The 17,926-nt window shown below is 42.4% G+C and overlaps 1 protein-coding gene and 1 pseudogene across 4 annotated transcripts in view; both read right to left on the reverse strand.

Moving 5' to 3' along the window:
- Window positions 1-8,386: 8,386 nt before the first annotated feature.
- LOC105518073 lies at window positions 8,387-9,851 on the reverse strand (annotated as a pseudogene).
- An 899-nt stretch (window positions 9,852-10,750) lies between these two features.
- PRPS2 (phosphoribosyl pyrophosphate synthetase 2) overlaps window positions 10,751-17,926 on the reverse strand; it is a 34,085-nt gene continuing 26,909 nt past the window's right edge. For all 4 annotated transcript variants that reach the window (XM_011950872.1, XM_011950871.1, XM_011950870.1 and 1 more), the window contains 3 exons: window positions 15,613-15,786; window positions 14,492-14,651; window positions 10,751-12,263 (listed from right to left, as the gene is read on the reverse strand). In XM_011950872.1, coding sequence (XP_011806262.1) covers window positions 12,171-12,263; window positions 14,492-14,651; window positions 15,613-15,786 — 427 coding nt within the window. In that variant the 3' untranslated portion in view covers window positions 10,751-12,170. The remainder of the gene's footprint in view (window positions 12,264-14,491; window positions 14,652-15,612; window positions 15,787-17,926) is intronic.

Raw genomic sequence — 17,926 nt, forward strand, 5'->3', positions numbered from 1 at the left:
TTCAGCAAAATCTCAGGATGCAAAATCAATGTGCAAAAATCACAAGTATTCCTATACATCAATAATAGACAAACAGAGAGCCAAATCATGAGTGAACTCCCATTCACAATTGCTACAAAGAGAATAAAATACCTAGGAATCCAACTTAAAGGGATGTGAAGGACCTTTTCAAGGAGAACTACGAACCACTGCTCAAGGAAATAGGACACAAACAAATGGAAAAAGATTCCATGCTCATGGATGGGAAAAAATAATATCCTGAAAATGGTCATATTTCCCAAAGTAATTTATAGATTCAATACATCCCCATCAAGCTACCATTTACTTTCTTCTCAGAATTAGAAAAAAAACTACTTCAAATTTCATATGGAACCAAAAAATACACCATATAGCCAAGTAAATCCTAAGCAAAAAGAACAAAGCTGGAGGCATCACGCTACCTGACTTCAAACTATATTACAAGGCTACAGTAACCGAAACAGCATGGTACTGGTACCAAACCAGATATACAGACCAATGGAACAGAACAGAGGTCTCAGAAATAATGCCACACATCTACAACCATCTGATCTTTGACGAACCTGACAAAAACAAGCAATGCGGAAAGGATTCTCTATGTAAGAAATGGTGTTGGGAACACTGGCTAGCTACATGCAGAAGACTGAAACTGTAACCCTTCCTTACAACTTATACAAAAATGAACTCGAGATGGATGAAAGACTTAACTGTAAGACCTAAAACCACAAAAATCCTAGAAGAAAACCTAGGCAATACCATTCAGTGCCAAGACCAGCTTGGTCGGGGAGACCCTAACCCAGTGGCGCTAGAGGAATTAAAGACACACACACAGAAATACAGAGGTGTGAAGTGGGGAATCAGGGGTCTCACAGCCTTCAGAGCTTAGAGCCCCAAACAGAGATTTACCCACATATTTACTAACAGCAAACCAGTCATTAACATTGTTTCTATAGATATTAAATTAACTAAAAGTATCCCTTATGGGAAACGAAGAGATGGGCCAAATTAATTGCAGCAAGAACACACCCTTAAGACACAGATCGCTCATGCTTTTGTTTGTGGCTTAAGAATGCCTTTAAGCGGTTTTCCGCCCTGAGCAGGCCAGATATTCCTTGCCCTCATTCCCGTAAACCCACAACCTTCCAGCTTGGGCATTAGGGCCATTATGGACATGTTACAGTCCTGCAGAGATTTTATTTATGGCAAGTTTTGGGGCCAGTATATGGCCAGATTTTGGGGGGCTTGCTCCCAACAATTCAGGACACAGGCATGGGCAAAGACTTCATGACTACAACACCAAAAGCAATGGCAACAAAAGCCAAAATTGACAAATACCATTCAGGACATAGGCATGGGCAAAGACTTCATGACTAAAACACCAAAAGCAATGGCAACAAAAGCCAAAATTGACAAATGATCTAATTAAACTAAAGAGCTTCTGCACAACAAAAGAAACTATCATCAGAGTGAGCAGGCAACCTACAGAACGGGAGAAAATTTTTGCAATCTATCCATCTGACAAAGGGCTATTATCCAGAATCTACAACAAACTTAAACAAATTTACAAGAAAAAAAAAACCCATCAAAAAGTGGGCAAAGGATATGAACAGAGACTTCTCAAAAGAAGACATTTATTTGGCCAACAAACATATGAAAAAAAGCTCATCATCACTGGTCGTTAGAGAAATGCAAATTAAACCACAATAAGATACCATTTCATACCAGTTAGAATGGCTATCATTAAAAAATCAGGAAACAACCGATGCTGGAGAGGATGCAGAGAAATAGGAATGCTTTTACACTGTTGGTGGGAGTGTAAATTAGTTCAACCATTGAGGAAGACAGCGTGGCAATTCCTCAAGGATCTAGAACCAGAAATACCATTTGACCCAGCGATCCCATTACTGGGTATATACCCAAAGGATTATAAATCAGTCTACTATAAAGACACATGCACACATATGTTTATTGCAGCACTATTCACAATAGCAAAGACTTGGAACCAACCCAAATGACCATCAATGATAGACTGGATAAAGAAAATGTGGCATATATATACCATAGAATACTATGCAGCCATAAAAAAGGATGAGTTCTTGTCCTTTGCAGAGACATGGATGAAGCTGAAAACCATCATTCTCAGCAAACTAACACAGGAACAGAAAGCCAAACACCACATGTTCTCACTCATAAGTGGGAGCTGAACAATGAGAACACATGGACACAGGGAGAGGAACATCACACACTGGGGCCTGTCGGGGTGTGAGGGGCTAGGGGAGGGATAGCATTAGGAGAAATACCTAACGTAGGTGACAGGGTGATGGGTGCAGCAAACCACCATGGCAGGTGTATACCTATGTAACAAACTTGCACGTTCTGCACATGTGTCCCAGAACTTAAAGTATATATATATATATGAGTTAAATGTTAAATTACCTTGGATATATTGCTTCTTCTTCATTCTGGCTTCTCACAGCAGGATGAAAAATAACCGAAGGGCCAGGTAACCCAAAAACCTGCATGGCTCATCAAAAGATCTCCTCTCTTGACTGGGCAAGGTGGCTCACATCCGTAATCCCAGCACTTTGGGAGGCCAAGACAGCAGATTATCTGTGGTCAGGAGTTTGACACCAACCTGGACAATATGGTGAAACCCCATCTCTACAAAAGTACAAAAAAAAATTAGCTGGGCATGGTGGTGGGCACCTGTAATCCCAGCTACTCTGGAGGCTGAGACAGGAGAATCACTTGAACCCGGGAAACAGAGGTTGCAGTGAGCCAGATTGTGCTACTGCACTCCAGCCTGGGTGACAAGAGCGAGACTGCATCTCAAAAAAAAAAAAAAAAAAAAGTGCTCTCTTGAGGTCACTGTTAAAATTAGGCTACACTTCAACCATCTTCTTCAAGGTTACTGTTAGTATATTAATTTCTTCCTTTTTTTTTTTTTTTTAATTGGAGACAGGGTCTCACTCTGTCATCCAGGCTGGAGTGCAGTGGCGCGATCTTGGCTCACTGCAACATCCACCTCCTGGGCTCAAGCGATGCTACCCCCAAAACCCCCAAGTAGCTGGGACCAGAGGCCTGCGCCACCATGCCTGGCTAATTTTTGTATTTTTTGTAGAGACAGGATTTCACCATGTTAGTCAGGCTGGTCTCAAACTTCTGAGCTCAAGCAATCCTCCTGCCTCGGCCTCCCAAAGTGCTGGGATTACAGGTATGAGCCATCATACCAGGCCTAGTATATTAATTTCTTGATTTAAAAAAACCAAAATCCTTGTGACTTATTCTAAGGCTGAATTGTTCTTAGAGGAAATTGAGGGAATAATTTAGTGAAGGATTCAAAATCTTGTGCCCAGGTCATGGCAGATGTAGGAATCAGTGCTTGTAGCCCTGCATCAAAAGGATAATGTGGCTGGGTGCCATGCCTCACACCTGTAATCCCAAGTGCTTTGGGAGACTAAGGCAGGAGGATCACTTGAGGCCAGGAGTTCAAGACCAACCTAGTCAACATAGCGAGACTCTGTCTCTACAAAAATATTTAAAAATTAGCGAAGCATGGTGCTGCACACACCACTGCACTCAAGCCTGGGCAATGGAGCGAGACCTTGTCTCTGAAAAAAAAAAAAAAAAAAAAAAGAAATGAAACAAAACAAACAACAAAAAAGACCCAAAAAACAAAAAAGCAAGGATAATGGGATTATTTTGGTGTAAACCTCATTTTGTACCAAAATGCTAGCATTGAATTTTTAAAAGTGAGGTATGATTGCCGTTGTCTTATCCACTTTGTGCTAAAATGCTTTTTTCGTTGTGATTGGGCCAGGGGCCAGGATGAATCTCCTCTGTAACTCTGACCTGAGTCTTCAGGAAAGAAGATGGAGGAAGAAAGTCTTGGTTAAAATAAATCAGGTTGTCAAGCAGGGGTGATTCTGCCCCCAAGGAACATTGGCAAGGTCTGGACACATCTTTTGGTTGTCACAAATGTGGGATGGGGGCTGCTATTGGCATTTAGTGGGTGGAGGTCAGAGATGCTGCTCAGCATCGTAGGCTCAGCATCCTACGATGCACAGGACAGCTCCCCCAGGAAAGAATGAGCCAGCCCCAAATGGCAAGCGGGCTGAGGCTGAACAACCTTGAAACATGGTGGGAGGTGAAAGCAGGGAATCTGTCCCTGGGGAGTGTCTGGCCCCTGGGAAAGGCTGGTGCTTGGGCTAGTTTGTCCAACCTCCCTCCCATCTCTCCACCCCCAATACCCTCCTCCAGTTCTTCACATCTGTCTCACCTTCCCCCTCCCCTGTCCCCATTCTGAAATGCCTCCATCAAGGACTTTGGGAAGTTTATTGTGGATAAAATTGGCTCTCAGGAAAATACAAGAGAAACATGAGAAACTAATAAATGTAGGAAAAAAATCCTCAACAGTAGAAGTATACCAGAATTGGCTTTGCAGACAATGGAGTATCTTGCAGGAAGTTTTTAATCTGGAAGATATGGGGTCACATGCTTTTTAAACAAGTGCACCTTTGTTCTTTTTGCATTTTAATGCTGAATATAGCTGTCTTTGTAGGCTCAAAATATAAATGATTCCGATTTCCAATTTTTTTAAATACCAAAAGAGTAGGAACACACCAACACAAATACTAAAAGAACAAAGCCTGATATACCAGAAAATCTGGGGAGGGGGAAAAAGTGTTGGAATCACTGCTGAGAATTGAACCCAGCAGGCCACATTCCTAGCCTTTTCCTAGTCACCCCACTGTTTCACACACTCCAAATAAATTATCCTGCCTACAGCATGGTGGTATCATACTTCCGTGTTGCGGACATCAAATGATTGTGCATAAAACTATCTGTGTCACCTGGCGTGGCGGCTCATGCCTGTAACCCCAGCACTTTGGGAGGCTGAGGCATGTGGATCACCTGAGGTTGGGAGTTCCAGACCAGCCTGACCAACATGGAGAAACCCCCTTTCTACTAAAAATACAAAATTAGCCTGGCGTGGTGGCACATGCCTGTAATCCCAGCTACTCGGGAGGCTGAGGCAGGAGACTTGCTTGAACCTGGGAGGCAGAGGTTGCTGTGAGCCAAGATTGTGCGGTTGCACTCCAGCCTGGGCAACAAGAGCGAAACTCCGTCTCAAAAAAAAAAAAACAAAAAAACGACCTGTGTCAACTCTGAAGGCTAGATTCATGTAAGCCTTATTCATGTCTTTTATTTATCTCATACTTATATGACAGCCACATCCTAACACTATGGTATACTAATAGAGGCTTCATAAGGAACTGTTGAGTGAATGAATGAATGAATGAATGAATGAAAGAAACAAGATCAACTCCTTCATTTTGTCTGTGGAAGGACTAAAAATATGAATTTTCCGTTTGATGTATGTCTAAGCCAAGATGTTCACATGAGTCAAAATACAGAGAAGCAAGTGGTATTTCTCCGATGTATTAAAGTTCCTAATTTATGTACATGTAATGAAACTTCTCCAAAATGCAAGGGTTGAAAGTGTGTTTATGGCTGCTCCAATGCACATCAGTGGAGGATTATTGACTGTTCCAAAATCACTCTTGTGCCAACTGGTTTTCCCCAGAGTGCTTTTTAATGCAAGGACTTTTTCTATGAATTTTGTATTGTTAAAAAAGAAAGTTATTCATCACATTCATTGAAGACACTAAGGAAGACTTCATTCAAGGGGGTCTTTGTGATAGGTTTAGGGACCACGGACTGCAATGGGGTCTTACAGTGGGGGAGAGAGATTAATCTCAGCTCTGACTCCTACAAGGACAAGTGGGGATTTGTAAGCAACGAACAGGGTTGGGGGCAGTGGATGGAAAACCACTAAGGAAACGTCAGGGGTAGGAGGGATTCTTGCTAGATCAACTCAAACAGAATTCTTGCTAAAGGCAAGCCTGGGTGATAAGATATCGAGGGTGGTCAGATACAAAGGGCAGGAGTTTGTTCGATAAACTGACTTCACAGGATTCTTGCTCCAACTAAATTCCACAATGACAGAGAGGGAAGCCCAAGATAGGCCTGGTCAAGGAGAGGATTCAGAGGAACCTGACTATTGTAGGACAAGGAATGAGCCTTGGTCAGTGTTCAAGAAAGAATTGCCCTTTGAATGCTATGAATGCCTTCAGGTGCAGAAATTAATGCAAGGTCAGACCACCATTGCTGTGGAGAGGGATCTCTGCCTATCTTTCTTTTGAATCTTGAGAAGACTGTTCCATAGCGTTGGTCCTAAATACAGAGTTTTCTGAGGCTTAAAGGAATTTAGGGTTGCACCGGACATGGTGGTGCACACCTGTAGTTCCAGCTATTTGGAGACTGAGGCAGGAGGATTGCTTGATGCTATGAGTTCAAGACCAGCCTGAGCAATATAGTGAGACCCTCTGTCTCAAAAAAAAAAGGAAAGAGAGAGAAAGAAGGAAGGAAGGGAGGGAAGGATGGAGGGAAGAAAGAAAGAGGAAGGAAGGAAGGAAGGAAGGAAGGAAGGAAGGAAGGAAGGAAGGAAGGAAGGAAAGGAAAGAGGGGAAGAAAGGAAGAAAAAGAAAAGAAATTTAGGGTCACTCCTTGGTTCCTTTGGTGAGTAAACGTCAATGGCACATACTGAGCTCATCCTATGGTAAATGTACATTAAAATATGCCCAGAAATAATCATTAGGATGACTTTAAAGAGTGACATGTTCAGTTTTAGTTCTTAAAATGTGTCCGTAATTCATGGTCAGTCTAGTTTCCATGCAAGAAAATACTAGATTTAGCACTCCTTGTGTAGGGAAAATCAGAGAATCATACGTCCTCAGACACAGATGGCCATGCCCTCACAAATGTTAAGAATCTCTTAATGTGTGGAAGGACAACGTACATCAGGTACCCTTCAGAGCACTCTGCCTTCTGTCTGGACTGTTCCCTGGGGTTTCTGAAGACCACTTATGGTGTTAAAGGTAGCTGTGCCAAAGGACTGGTGATCAAGCCAGGCTTGAAGGTATTTTCTAAAGGTGCCCCTGCTTTTTCTCTCTGATTTTGTGACTACAACTCTTGAGCTTCTATAGTTAATTGAACAGATTTTAAAAGACCTGTGATGCCACAGGTCCCCTGTACATTGTTGGGCTCATCATATAGCCTGCTTTTTTGTTTTTGCAACCAGCACAAGGTCAAAGCCATGCTCGTGGGATTCCTTACCAAGGTGGTGCTGGGGATGCAGAACTATCCACCTTAGAAGAGGGAACAGGAGACCAAATGTCCTGGTTTGCCCAGGACTGAGGGGTTTTCTAAGATATAGGTCTTTCAGGGCTAAATTGAGAAAAGTCCCAGGCAAACCAAAACAAGTTGGTTACCCGATGGAGAGCAACCATCTGTGCCTTCAGTTAGCACTATTCCAACTACATCTAGAATAAATGGCATCGCCTATTAAAACTGCTGGGGACTTCTGCAATCATCTTTCCTCTAATTTTTGCAGAAAGATGCTCATACTCAGAGTGGCGTCCACATATTCCCAAGGTCACCCAGCTTGCTAGCAGCATATCAGGAACCAGAATCTAGATCACCACACTCCCAATTTAGGGCATTTTCTACTGCATTATGTTTTTCACTTTCTTATTCTCTTTTTTTATCACTCTCTTAAAATGTAAAATTCATTTAGCTGGCTTTTCTTTTGGCCACAGAACTCATCTGTTAGGATACTGAAGACTGTTCTTCCCATTTATATTGGGCACCACTTTTGGTTGTATTTATGATGGGATGGATGGTGAATGAGGGCTACAACGAAATCAGATTGTTGTAAATGACCTCAATTGATTACTATCTCTATAACCACATGGCATTCATTCCTATCTGTTGTTGCTACTGCCCACTGGAAGTATTGCTGTTGTTTTTAAGAGATGGGGTTTCTCTATGCTGCCCAGGCCAGTCTCAAATTCCTGGGCTCAAGCAATTCTACTGCCTCAGCCTTCTGGGTAGCTGGGATTACAAGAATGCGCCACTGCACCCCGCTGAAAGTTGTTGTTGTTGTTGTTTGAGACAGTCTCGCTCTGTTGCCCAGGCTGGAGTGCAGTGGCACAATCATGGCTCACCGCAACCTCTGCCTCCCGAGTTGAAGTGATTCTCGTGCCTTAGCCTCCCAAGTGGCTGGGATTACAGGCATGCGCCACTATGCCTGGCTAATTTTTGGATTTTTAATAGACTGGGGTTTCACTATGTTGGCCAGGCTGGTCTCGAACTCCTGACCTCAGGTGATGCACCTGCCTTGGCCTCCCAAAATGCTGGGATTCCAAAAGCATTGTTTTTATTTAGAGAGTCTTAACCACTTCAGTGGTAGGAGGAGTGGGAGAGGCTCCTTTTTTAGTCCAGGGACCTCCATAATGGTTTGATGTTACCAAACACACAGGTAAGTGGCATCATGGATTTGGTAAACTAACAACAATGTGAGCGCGTCAATCTCTGCTTCTGTATGAATCGCGAATTTAGGATTTTCAGCCGTCACTACTCCAACTTCTATTTCTGAAGGTTTGAAATCAATTGATAAAACAGTAGACAGGCATGTAATTGCAGTTTCCACTGTCTGTTCAAATGTCCAATCAAATTTCTTTTTCACTTTTTTTTTCAAGGAAGCTGGTTGACTCAGTTTGTTTAACTCCTGCTGCAGTGGCTTTAAATCACAGCGGTAACCTGGAGGATCACACTTTCACACCTGAGGGCCTTGTTCTTCATCTATACCAATGAAAATCATACAACAACCAGGGGACCTCATTGTAGCATTCTGAGCAGTATCAGCAATTCTTCTCCGCAGAATGTCCACAGGAATCTCAGCCATACTTGTATTTCCAGTTAGCTGCCCCATAGCGTGCCCTCTGTACCTGATATCTGCTATTAGCTGTCATTCTGGTCATCACAGTGACAGCCAGTGTTTTCAGTTATTTTGAATAAGTGAGTCACTGTGCTGGAACGCGGTAATTTGTCAGGTATTTCTTCTGTATGATAATTACAGCAGTCTTTTCCTCTGGCAGTTACTGGTGTAAGGCCACCCTGGTTAACAGCCTTAAAAGCATATGCATATTCTACTTGGTAGTGCTGGCCCTGGGGCAAAAATATTTTAATGTGGTGGGCAAAACCAGCTGCCACCGGACATGCTGGTAGAACCACTACTTTAAGCATAATCAAGTTTTTTTGTTTTTGACATGCAACTATTTGTCATCTAAATGCTACCTTTCACTGAGGCAGTCACATGCCAAGACAATGTAGCCCTTCTAAAATGGCAGGAGGGCATTGTGTTCCCCTCTAGGCTTAACACCTAGAAAACGCATGAAAATCTTGCCTCTTCATACCTTACATTCTTTCTAGGGGTGGTTCAGGAGACTCTCTCTAAAAACTGAAGTTAATGTACAAACCGAGCAATTCTAAACTTCACACTCATTTATTATCCCCATCTCACAGGTAAGGACACTGAGGCATAGAGGTTAAGTAACCAACCCAAGGTCGTTGTTGCTGTTGGTTTTAAAACTCTGGTAAGTGGTGAAGTCTGTGTTCCTGGGCATTATGCTTTCAGAATAGGAAATAGAGCTCAAACACTGCAATAAAGGAAACCACCCAGGATGTGATCTTGGAAAGCAGGGTCAGAAAAAAGGTGGAGGGATGTGTTCCTGGGGCACAGGGAGATAAATCAGGAAGATAAATATTGGTAGTGAGAAGGAGGAACCTTGTTGATTTCACGCAATTTAGATACAGGATAGCTGAGTGTGTTTCAGCCTCTAACTCTCTTTCTTCTTCCCTGGGACATCTTTGCTCAAACACATCATGTACCAAACACCCTCTGCTGTCCTGCGTCAGTCCACATTGGAACACACCATAGGGTTCTGGAAAATTCTGACATAAACCATCTAATGGTGATCACCGAGCCCTTCCTGGTCTCCCCAGCGTGATTCCAACCTCTGCATGCTTTAGTACTCCATCTTTCCCTTTACTACTTCCCTGTCCCCTGTAGTTCAGCCAGCGGATTAGACAGGACTTGCCATAGGAAATGAAACGTCTCTGAAGAGGTGTGACATCATTATTAAGTGCAATTGTAAAGCTGATGAAGTGTCTTTGGCTTTCACTTCTCCTTCACTTCCTTCCTACTTTCTAGTACATTCTATCATGTTCTCTCATACACACTGTGATCACCTTTTTTCTCAGATGGACCTGGCTGTAATTCTTCATATTTCACTGTGACTTTAAGACAACATGTTGCCATTCTTAGTGTTACACATACTTTACAGCTGAGCTTCACCAGGAGCACGTAATTATGGCTTTACTTTGCACTCACGAGAGTAGTCTGAAGTATCACTGAACAGGCTGTTCTATGGGGACAGGAATCCTTCTCGGTGCTTCTGAAATCAATGAATAAGAACAAGTTTTATGCAGCCTACATTTAAGCTTGGTTTGCTCCAATAGATGGATATTGAACATCACTACTCTGATGTGTGAACACACTGAACCATCTTTAATTTTATAGGAAACATGTGGAATTAACAACGTGGACACCTTATGTGGCACAGCTGTTATGCTTTGGGGGCAAGGAGATTGCTAGTAAGTTCTTCAGGAAGAAATACCTTCAAAATGGAAAACAGCTGACATCAATTAACTTCTGGCTTTTCTGTAATTTTGTATGCTGGACTATAATCGTAAAGTAGCAAACATTTTCAGGTACTGCAACACATCACTCCGTCAAAAAATATTACTCCACAATGATAATACAAACTATGAAAGCAGTCAGAATGATTTTATTGAAATTTTTTAGTACAATGTTAGAGGATCTTAAAATCTTATATTTTAAACCAATACAAGCACTGCAAATGATATATTCCTGAATCTAGTTGATGTAGTATCTAAAAAGAAAAGCGATCATATGAATATCTATAAGTTGACTAACGTAATTTAAGTTGGAGGCTAAACAACTTTGGTATATTCATATTTCTCTGGCTCCTGTTTTTGGCCAGGTAAGTGCCAAGTCCACCCCCATTCAGTAGAATTGGAGAGGACCAATGTATTTGGTGGTCTCACTTAAGTTTCCACGTCAGGAGCAGCAAGAAATGTACAACTTCTGGGATTAAGTTGCTCCCAAGACAGTCTTCATCACCTTTGTGAACTGGAAACACCAAATAGTCAAGGTCTGAATTTCCATTGTGTGTGGCTAAGTCCAGTCTCATTGGTTCATAAAAGTATTCTGAAGGACTTTAAAATACAAAGGTGGGGCTAAATAATGATAGAAACCATCAGTTCTTAATTCAGAGAATGACAATGCAGGTTCCTATATCCTTTTTAAAAATCTGAGATCATTATTTTAAAACTAGCTCTATACATTCTTAGGCTTTAAATTTAATGTTAGCTGAAATGATTACCTTTAAAGGTCAATTGGCTTTAGGCTTTGGCGATTGCTCAATATAATTTTGGAATTTTAGGATGCAGTATTTCAGGTAAGTGACAGTTATGTTTTAGAAGAGGTAATTTAAAAAATGATCCAGAACTACACTGCTCTGATATGTCTGATGTATACCCCCCAAAATGTGTCAGTGTCCATATTAAGCTAAATAAAATTTGGTCCAAATTAAGCACAATAACCAAGAGGGTTTATATGAAACTGAGTTATCAAAAAAAAAAAGAAAAATTCAAAATCCATGGTATGATAATTATAAATTTTCCAAGGTTCACTCCAAAGTAAAAGGCTAATTATTTCCATACAGGGTTTTACCCAAATGTCCATAGGCATTATCATATATATTTACACAGAAGGTTTTAATCTGAAGTCACCTTTGGCAACCTCGAAATATATAAACTATGACTTCCACAATGAAATTATATACTTGAAAGTTGTCGCCTCAAAGTATTGAAAGAACTAAAGGAAGAGATCACCTGTACCCGTTAAAAGTCAAAATGACAAAAACGTTTCTCATTTAAGACAGTTCACTTAAAGACCAAATAACCACCACCATTTCCCCAAAAACTGGAAAGAAATGATCTTGAGCTTTAGAAGGGGAAACAATAAATCTTAGCATATACAAAGATCTGATGCTTTTGCCAGTGATTAACCTATCATTGCTGAGTACCTACAGCTAAACATCCAGAAAACAAAAACAAGTCAGAAGTCAGAGTAGGCTTGCTGGGCACCTCCCATTCTGGATTTATAGCGGGACATGGCTGAACAGGTAGGACACGGATTCCCCATTGTGTGTCCTTCGGATTGCTTCGGCCAAGATCATGGAAATGTCAATGACCTAAATGCCAACGAGAAAAACAAAGGGAGAAGGGAAGCAGGACATCTTAGTTAGAGTTCTTTAAAAACTGAAAAGCTGGAAAGCTGAGAAACAATTTCTGTAGCATACATGATGTGTTGCTATGAAAACTTCCCACACTTTTGAGAGGACAGACAGCTTTGGGGTATGTCTTCAAATTACAACCCGTTGAACCAGACCCGTATGGGATCTTGGAAGGGAGATTTTCAGTGCAGAGACAGAAAGCTTTTCAGGGATACTGTTAACCAGAGACACCCTTTTCCAGGGGCATTTGTTATTTTAAATTAACTTTCATCATTATATGGAAGGTTTTTCTTTCTGTTTCTGAAAAGGCGCTGACTGCGTCATTTAAAAGCACAACTGTGATCTTCTAACTCAGGGATCAGCAAACTATAGAGGACCAAATAGTTAACATTTTTGGCTTTGGAAGCTGGAGGGTCTCTGTCACAAATACTCAACTTCCCCATTGTAGCGTGAAAGCAGCCACGGGCAATACATCTATGAATGGGCATGGTTGTGCTCTGATAAAAATTTGCAGAATCAGATGACAGGCTGGATTTCACTTGTGAGCCATAGTGTGCCAACTCCCATCCTAAACTGCTGCTAATCAGGCATGAAAATATATGACATCGCTATTCTGACCATTTTCAGACTTACTGCTTTGTGTCAAGCAAACTGCTTTTTCTCTCTGAGGAATCAGAAATCATGAAGCAGATCACTGTGATGCACCTCCATGCTCTGCTGATGGGAGATGAGGCTTTGGAGCAATGAAATGACTTGCCATGGCTGGGCGTGGTGGCTCAAGCCTGTAATCCCAGCACTTTGGGAGGCCGAGACAGGTGGATCACGAGGTCAGGAGATCGAGACCATCCTGGCTAACACGGTGAAACCCCGTCTCTACTAAAAAATACAAAAAACTAGCCGGGCGAGGTGGTGGCGCCTGTAGTCCCAGCTACTCGGGAGGCTGAGGCAGGAGAATGGCGTAAACCCGGGAGGCGGAGCTTGCAGTGAGCTGAGATCCGGCCACTGCACTCCAGCCTGGGCGACAGAGCGAGACTCCGTCTCAAAAAAAAAAAAAAAAAAAAAAAAGACTTGCCAAGGTTCACAGAGACATAGAGGCAAAATGGGGCTCAAACCCTTTGACTTATTTCAGGCCAATTGCTATCTATATGATTATCAGCTCTCTGTTGGCCCATGAGCATCTAATCAGCAGGGAAAGGAAGGAGCAAAGCTCTGAAGATCCTCCGCTCAGCCTGCTGCTCCTACTCCCATTTTTTTTTATTGTGTGAATGTGTATCTATGTATGTATGTATGTATGTATGTATGTATCTATCTATCTATCTATCTATGATCAAGTATAGTGTCTGTTCTTATCAGTTTAAAATTTACATATATAACATCAAATTTGCCATTTTAACCATTTTTAAGTATATAATTTATTGGCATTAATTACATTCCTAACGTGTGTAACTATCACCATTATTTACTTCCAAACTGTTTTTATCGTCCCAAACAAAAACTATATAGTCATTAAACGATAGATAACTCCCCACCGCCCCCCTCACCCCCAGACCCTGGTAGCCACCATTCTACTTTGTCTCTATGAATTTTCCAATTTCAGGTACCTCCTAGAAGCAGAAACACAATATTCCTCCTTTTGCATCTGGCTTTTTTTCACTTAGCATGATGTTTTCAAGGTTCATCCATGCTGTAGCATGCGTCAGGATTTCTTTCCCTTTAAAGGCTGAATAATATTCCATGGTAGCGATAGACCACACTTTGGCCGTCTGTTTGTCTGTTGATGGCCATTGGGTGGTTCTACCTTTTGGTTATTGTGAATAGTGCTGCTATGAACATGTCTGTACAAGTTTCTGTTTGAATATGTTTCCAAATTTGGGGGGCATATATCTAGGGGTGGAATTATTGGGTCATATGATAATTCTGAGTTTAGCTTTAGCACAGCCCGTTTCTGACCGTTTTTCTATTGTGATTTTATTCACTCTCTATTTCTAAATAGTGAACGTTGACCTCTGCTGGTCCCGGCCTTTTTCAGGGATCTAATATGATTTATATTCTGCCATCATGAGATGCTGCTGCCTCTGCCAAGCATGTGCCTTATCAAGGAGGCACACACACAGAAGACATGATGCTATTTTTAGGGATCTAAAGTAGGTGCCTGGCTGCTTGGCTGCCTGCGGTGTAGACACTACCTGAATCTTGGTGCAGTGTTTCATTTTGTCCTCTTGCGGAATTGTGTTTGTGACGACAACAGCCTCAAAGGCGGCATTATTTATTCTGGAAATAGCTGGTCCAGAGAAGATCCCATGGGTAAGGATAGCATACACTTTGGTGGCTCCAGCTGACAGCAGCCTGTAGAACAGCAGAAGATAAAAATTAAGGGTATGCAAGTATTCTTGGAATACTCTCCCCTAGTATGAATGGTAAAAGCAAAAAGTGTGCTCCGTAAAAGAAAAATGCAACAAATTTTACTCACATTTATTAACCTAAGATAGGATCATTCAAGCATGAGCAAAACACTTTGTATTTCATTAAATCGGGGACTATCAAGCTTGGCACTTGAGCCAGGATAATTCTTTGTCATGGGGGCTGTCCTATGCATTATGAGAAAATTCAACAGCATCCCTGGCCTCTACCCACTAACAACACCCTACCCCTCAGCCGTGACAACAAAAAATGTCTCTAGACATTGCCACATGTCTCCCAGGGGGCAAAATCACTCCTGCTTGAGAGCCACCAGTTTAAACCAATATAGCCAAAACATCATTGCTTTGATGTGTAATCAATATAAAAACATATATGTAAATGAGATATTTATACTCATTGATTCATATTAAGTCTCCAAACCTAGTGGCCTTTTTACACTCTCAGCACATCTCAAGTCAGACTGGCCATATTCCAAGAGCTCCACGGCCATGTGTGGCTGGGGGTTTCCATACTGGACAGCAGGTCTACAAATCCTTCAGACACCCATGTGGCCGAGAAGGCTGGCACGAAAGCCAAATGGAAGGAAGCAAGGGACTGAAGAAGCCCGAAAAACCATCTTTCCTTTTGTGCTCAGGGCAAAGGGAAGCACCTTCTTTGACCCTTTTTCAAGTACACTACAAGGTCACCCTGGAAAACGAAAAGGCCCATGCTTTCTTTTCTACCAGAGAAAGAAGTATAAAGATAAAAGGGCCTAGAATCTCCTTTGGTCTAAAACTCCACTGCCAAGACCAGCAATAATCAGGAGAATAGAGCCCAATTTCTAAAAGCTGATGTGTTTCCCTTTCCTAGTGAGAAGTCCTAACGCTTTCCCCACCGCCCTGCGTACTTGTCCGCGGCATGGCAGATGGTGCCGCATGTGTCAGCCATGTCATCCACGAGGATGGCCACGCGGTCCTTCACGTCGCCCACCAGGACCATCCGGTCCACTTCATTCGCCTTCTTCCTCTCTTTGTGGATCAAAGCAAATTCCACATTCAACCTGTCTGCAATTGACGTGACCCTGGCAAAGGCACAAATGAACATGTTCATACAGTCAACTAGAGATCTCTTCTTTAAAGTAGTATTTTAGGAACGTAGCAGGCAACTACAGTCAAGACGATGCAAGAATCCGGCCTCTCTTGATCAGCCCAGGCATGGTCTGGGGCACGCACTTAGCAATCCACAGGGAGAAATGTGCTAATGGCAGACCTTGCAATTGGGGTGGCTGGGTCTGGCCACTGGATAAAACTACTGGATAAGAATTTGATATTCAATTTGTTAGTACTTGTGGGTATCATTTTAACCATGACAGGCACAACTTAAAGCAAGTTATTTAGGAACTATTTGCCCAGTTTGTGGCACAGATAGTGGGGACAAAAGTCCTGGTTAATGCAGCCATCTAATATGTAGGCTAGTCAGGATGGGCTTCATTGCATTCAAGGTTTAAGGAGACTCTACACTGTGAGTCCAGCTCCTCTGCTCATCTAAGGCAAATGCTCAGACATCAATGGTGCCAGGCATGGCATTGTGCCTGTAGGCCCAGCTACTCAGGAATCTCAGGTGGAAGGATGGCTTGAGCCTGAGTTCAAATCCAGCCTGGACAACATAGCAAGACCCCATCTCTTTAAAAAAAAATCACTGGCTCAGGAGGAGTTGAGCTGCCAACAGGAAGAGAAAGTGGGCAGGCCTCGCTTGTTGGTGAGCCTGAGGCATTTCAGATTTTCCTGTGAATAGTGGACTTAAATGGTGAAACTGATTTTAAGACAATGCCACAGGCATAATATAACATTAAGATTTTTCCGATTCCAGTTTTTAAAATAACAGTCATTATGCAATTTAGCTGAAAAAAAATGCTCTGGGGACCAATACACACATAGCCCAACTTAAGACGCAGTACATGGAGGATAAAACCTCTATACACTAGTTTTAAAGTCCTAGTCCTACTCATTGTGTCATCCTCAGATGGCGACCAGGAATGGAGCTCCTCGCGTGCTCTTATGAAGGACAGAAGGGGCAGTCTCTGGGGCTGAGAGGGCAGTGGGAGGGAGGGTAGATGCTCCAGGCTCCCCTCCCCATTTCTGAGGACTTTCACAACACAACCAGTGTTTCTTTTCTTTTTTCTTCTTCTTTTTTTTTTTTTTTGAGACGGAGTTTCGCTCTGGTTGCCCAGGCTGGAGTGCAATGGCACAATCTCAGGTCACCGCAACCTCTGCCTCCTGGGTTCAAGCAATTCTCCTGCCTCAGCCTCCCGAGTAGCTGGGATCACAGGCATACACCACCACACCCGGCTAATTTTGTATTTTTAGTAGAGACGGGATTTCTCCATGTTGGTCAGGCTGGTCTTGAACTCCCGACCTCAGGTGATCCGCCCGCCTCAGCTTCCCAAAGTGCTCGGATTACAGGCGTGAGCCACTGCACCCAGCCAGTGTTTCTTTTCAACTGTGGTAAAATATACATAACATGGAATTTATCCTTGGAACCATTTTAAAGTGTATTAATTCAATGGCATCGAGTACATTCACAATATTGCACAAGTATTACCTCTATCTAGTTTCAGAACATTTCATGACACCAAAAGGAAACCCCACATCCCTTAAGCAGGCACTCCCTATCCTCCTCTCCCCTCAGGCCCTGCCAAGCATGAATCTATTTTTTGTCTCTATGGATTTACCTATTCTGAACTTTTTGTATAAATGGAATCATAAAATACGTGCACTTTTGTGTCTGACCTCTTTCAATTAGCATAAACCGTTCATAGTTCATCCACATTGCTGCATAGATCAGTAATTCATCCCTCTTTAAGTCTGAATAACATTCCATTGGGTGGATACAGCGCATTGTGTTCATCCATTCATCTGTTGGTGGCCACTCAGGTTGGTTCCACCTTTTGGCTATACTGAATACTGCCGCTATGAACACTGGTGTATAAATATCTATTTGAGTCCCTGTCTTCAAGTCTTTGGGGAATATACCTCAGAGTGGAATTGCTGGGTCATATGGTAACTCTGTATAACTTATTCGGCTAATATTTCCTCTTTTTTTTTTTTTCTTTTTTGAGTCGGAGTCTGGCTCAGTCGCCCAGGCTGGAGTGCAGTGGCGCGATCTCGGCTCACTGCAGGTTCCGCCTCCCGGGTTCACGCCATTCTCCTGCCTCAGCCTCC

The sequence above is a fragment of the Colobus angolensis genome, unplaced genomic scaffold (assembly GCF_000951035.1).
Source record: "Colobus angolensis palliatus isolate OR3802 unplaced genomic scaffold, Cang.pa_1.0 Scaffold310, whole genome shotgun sequence".
Lineage (NCBI taxonomy): Eukaryota > Metazoa > Chordata > Mammalia > Primates > Cercopithecidae > Colobus > Colobus angolensis.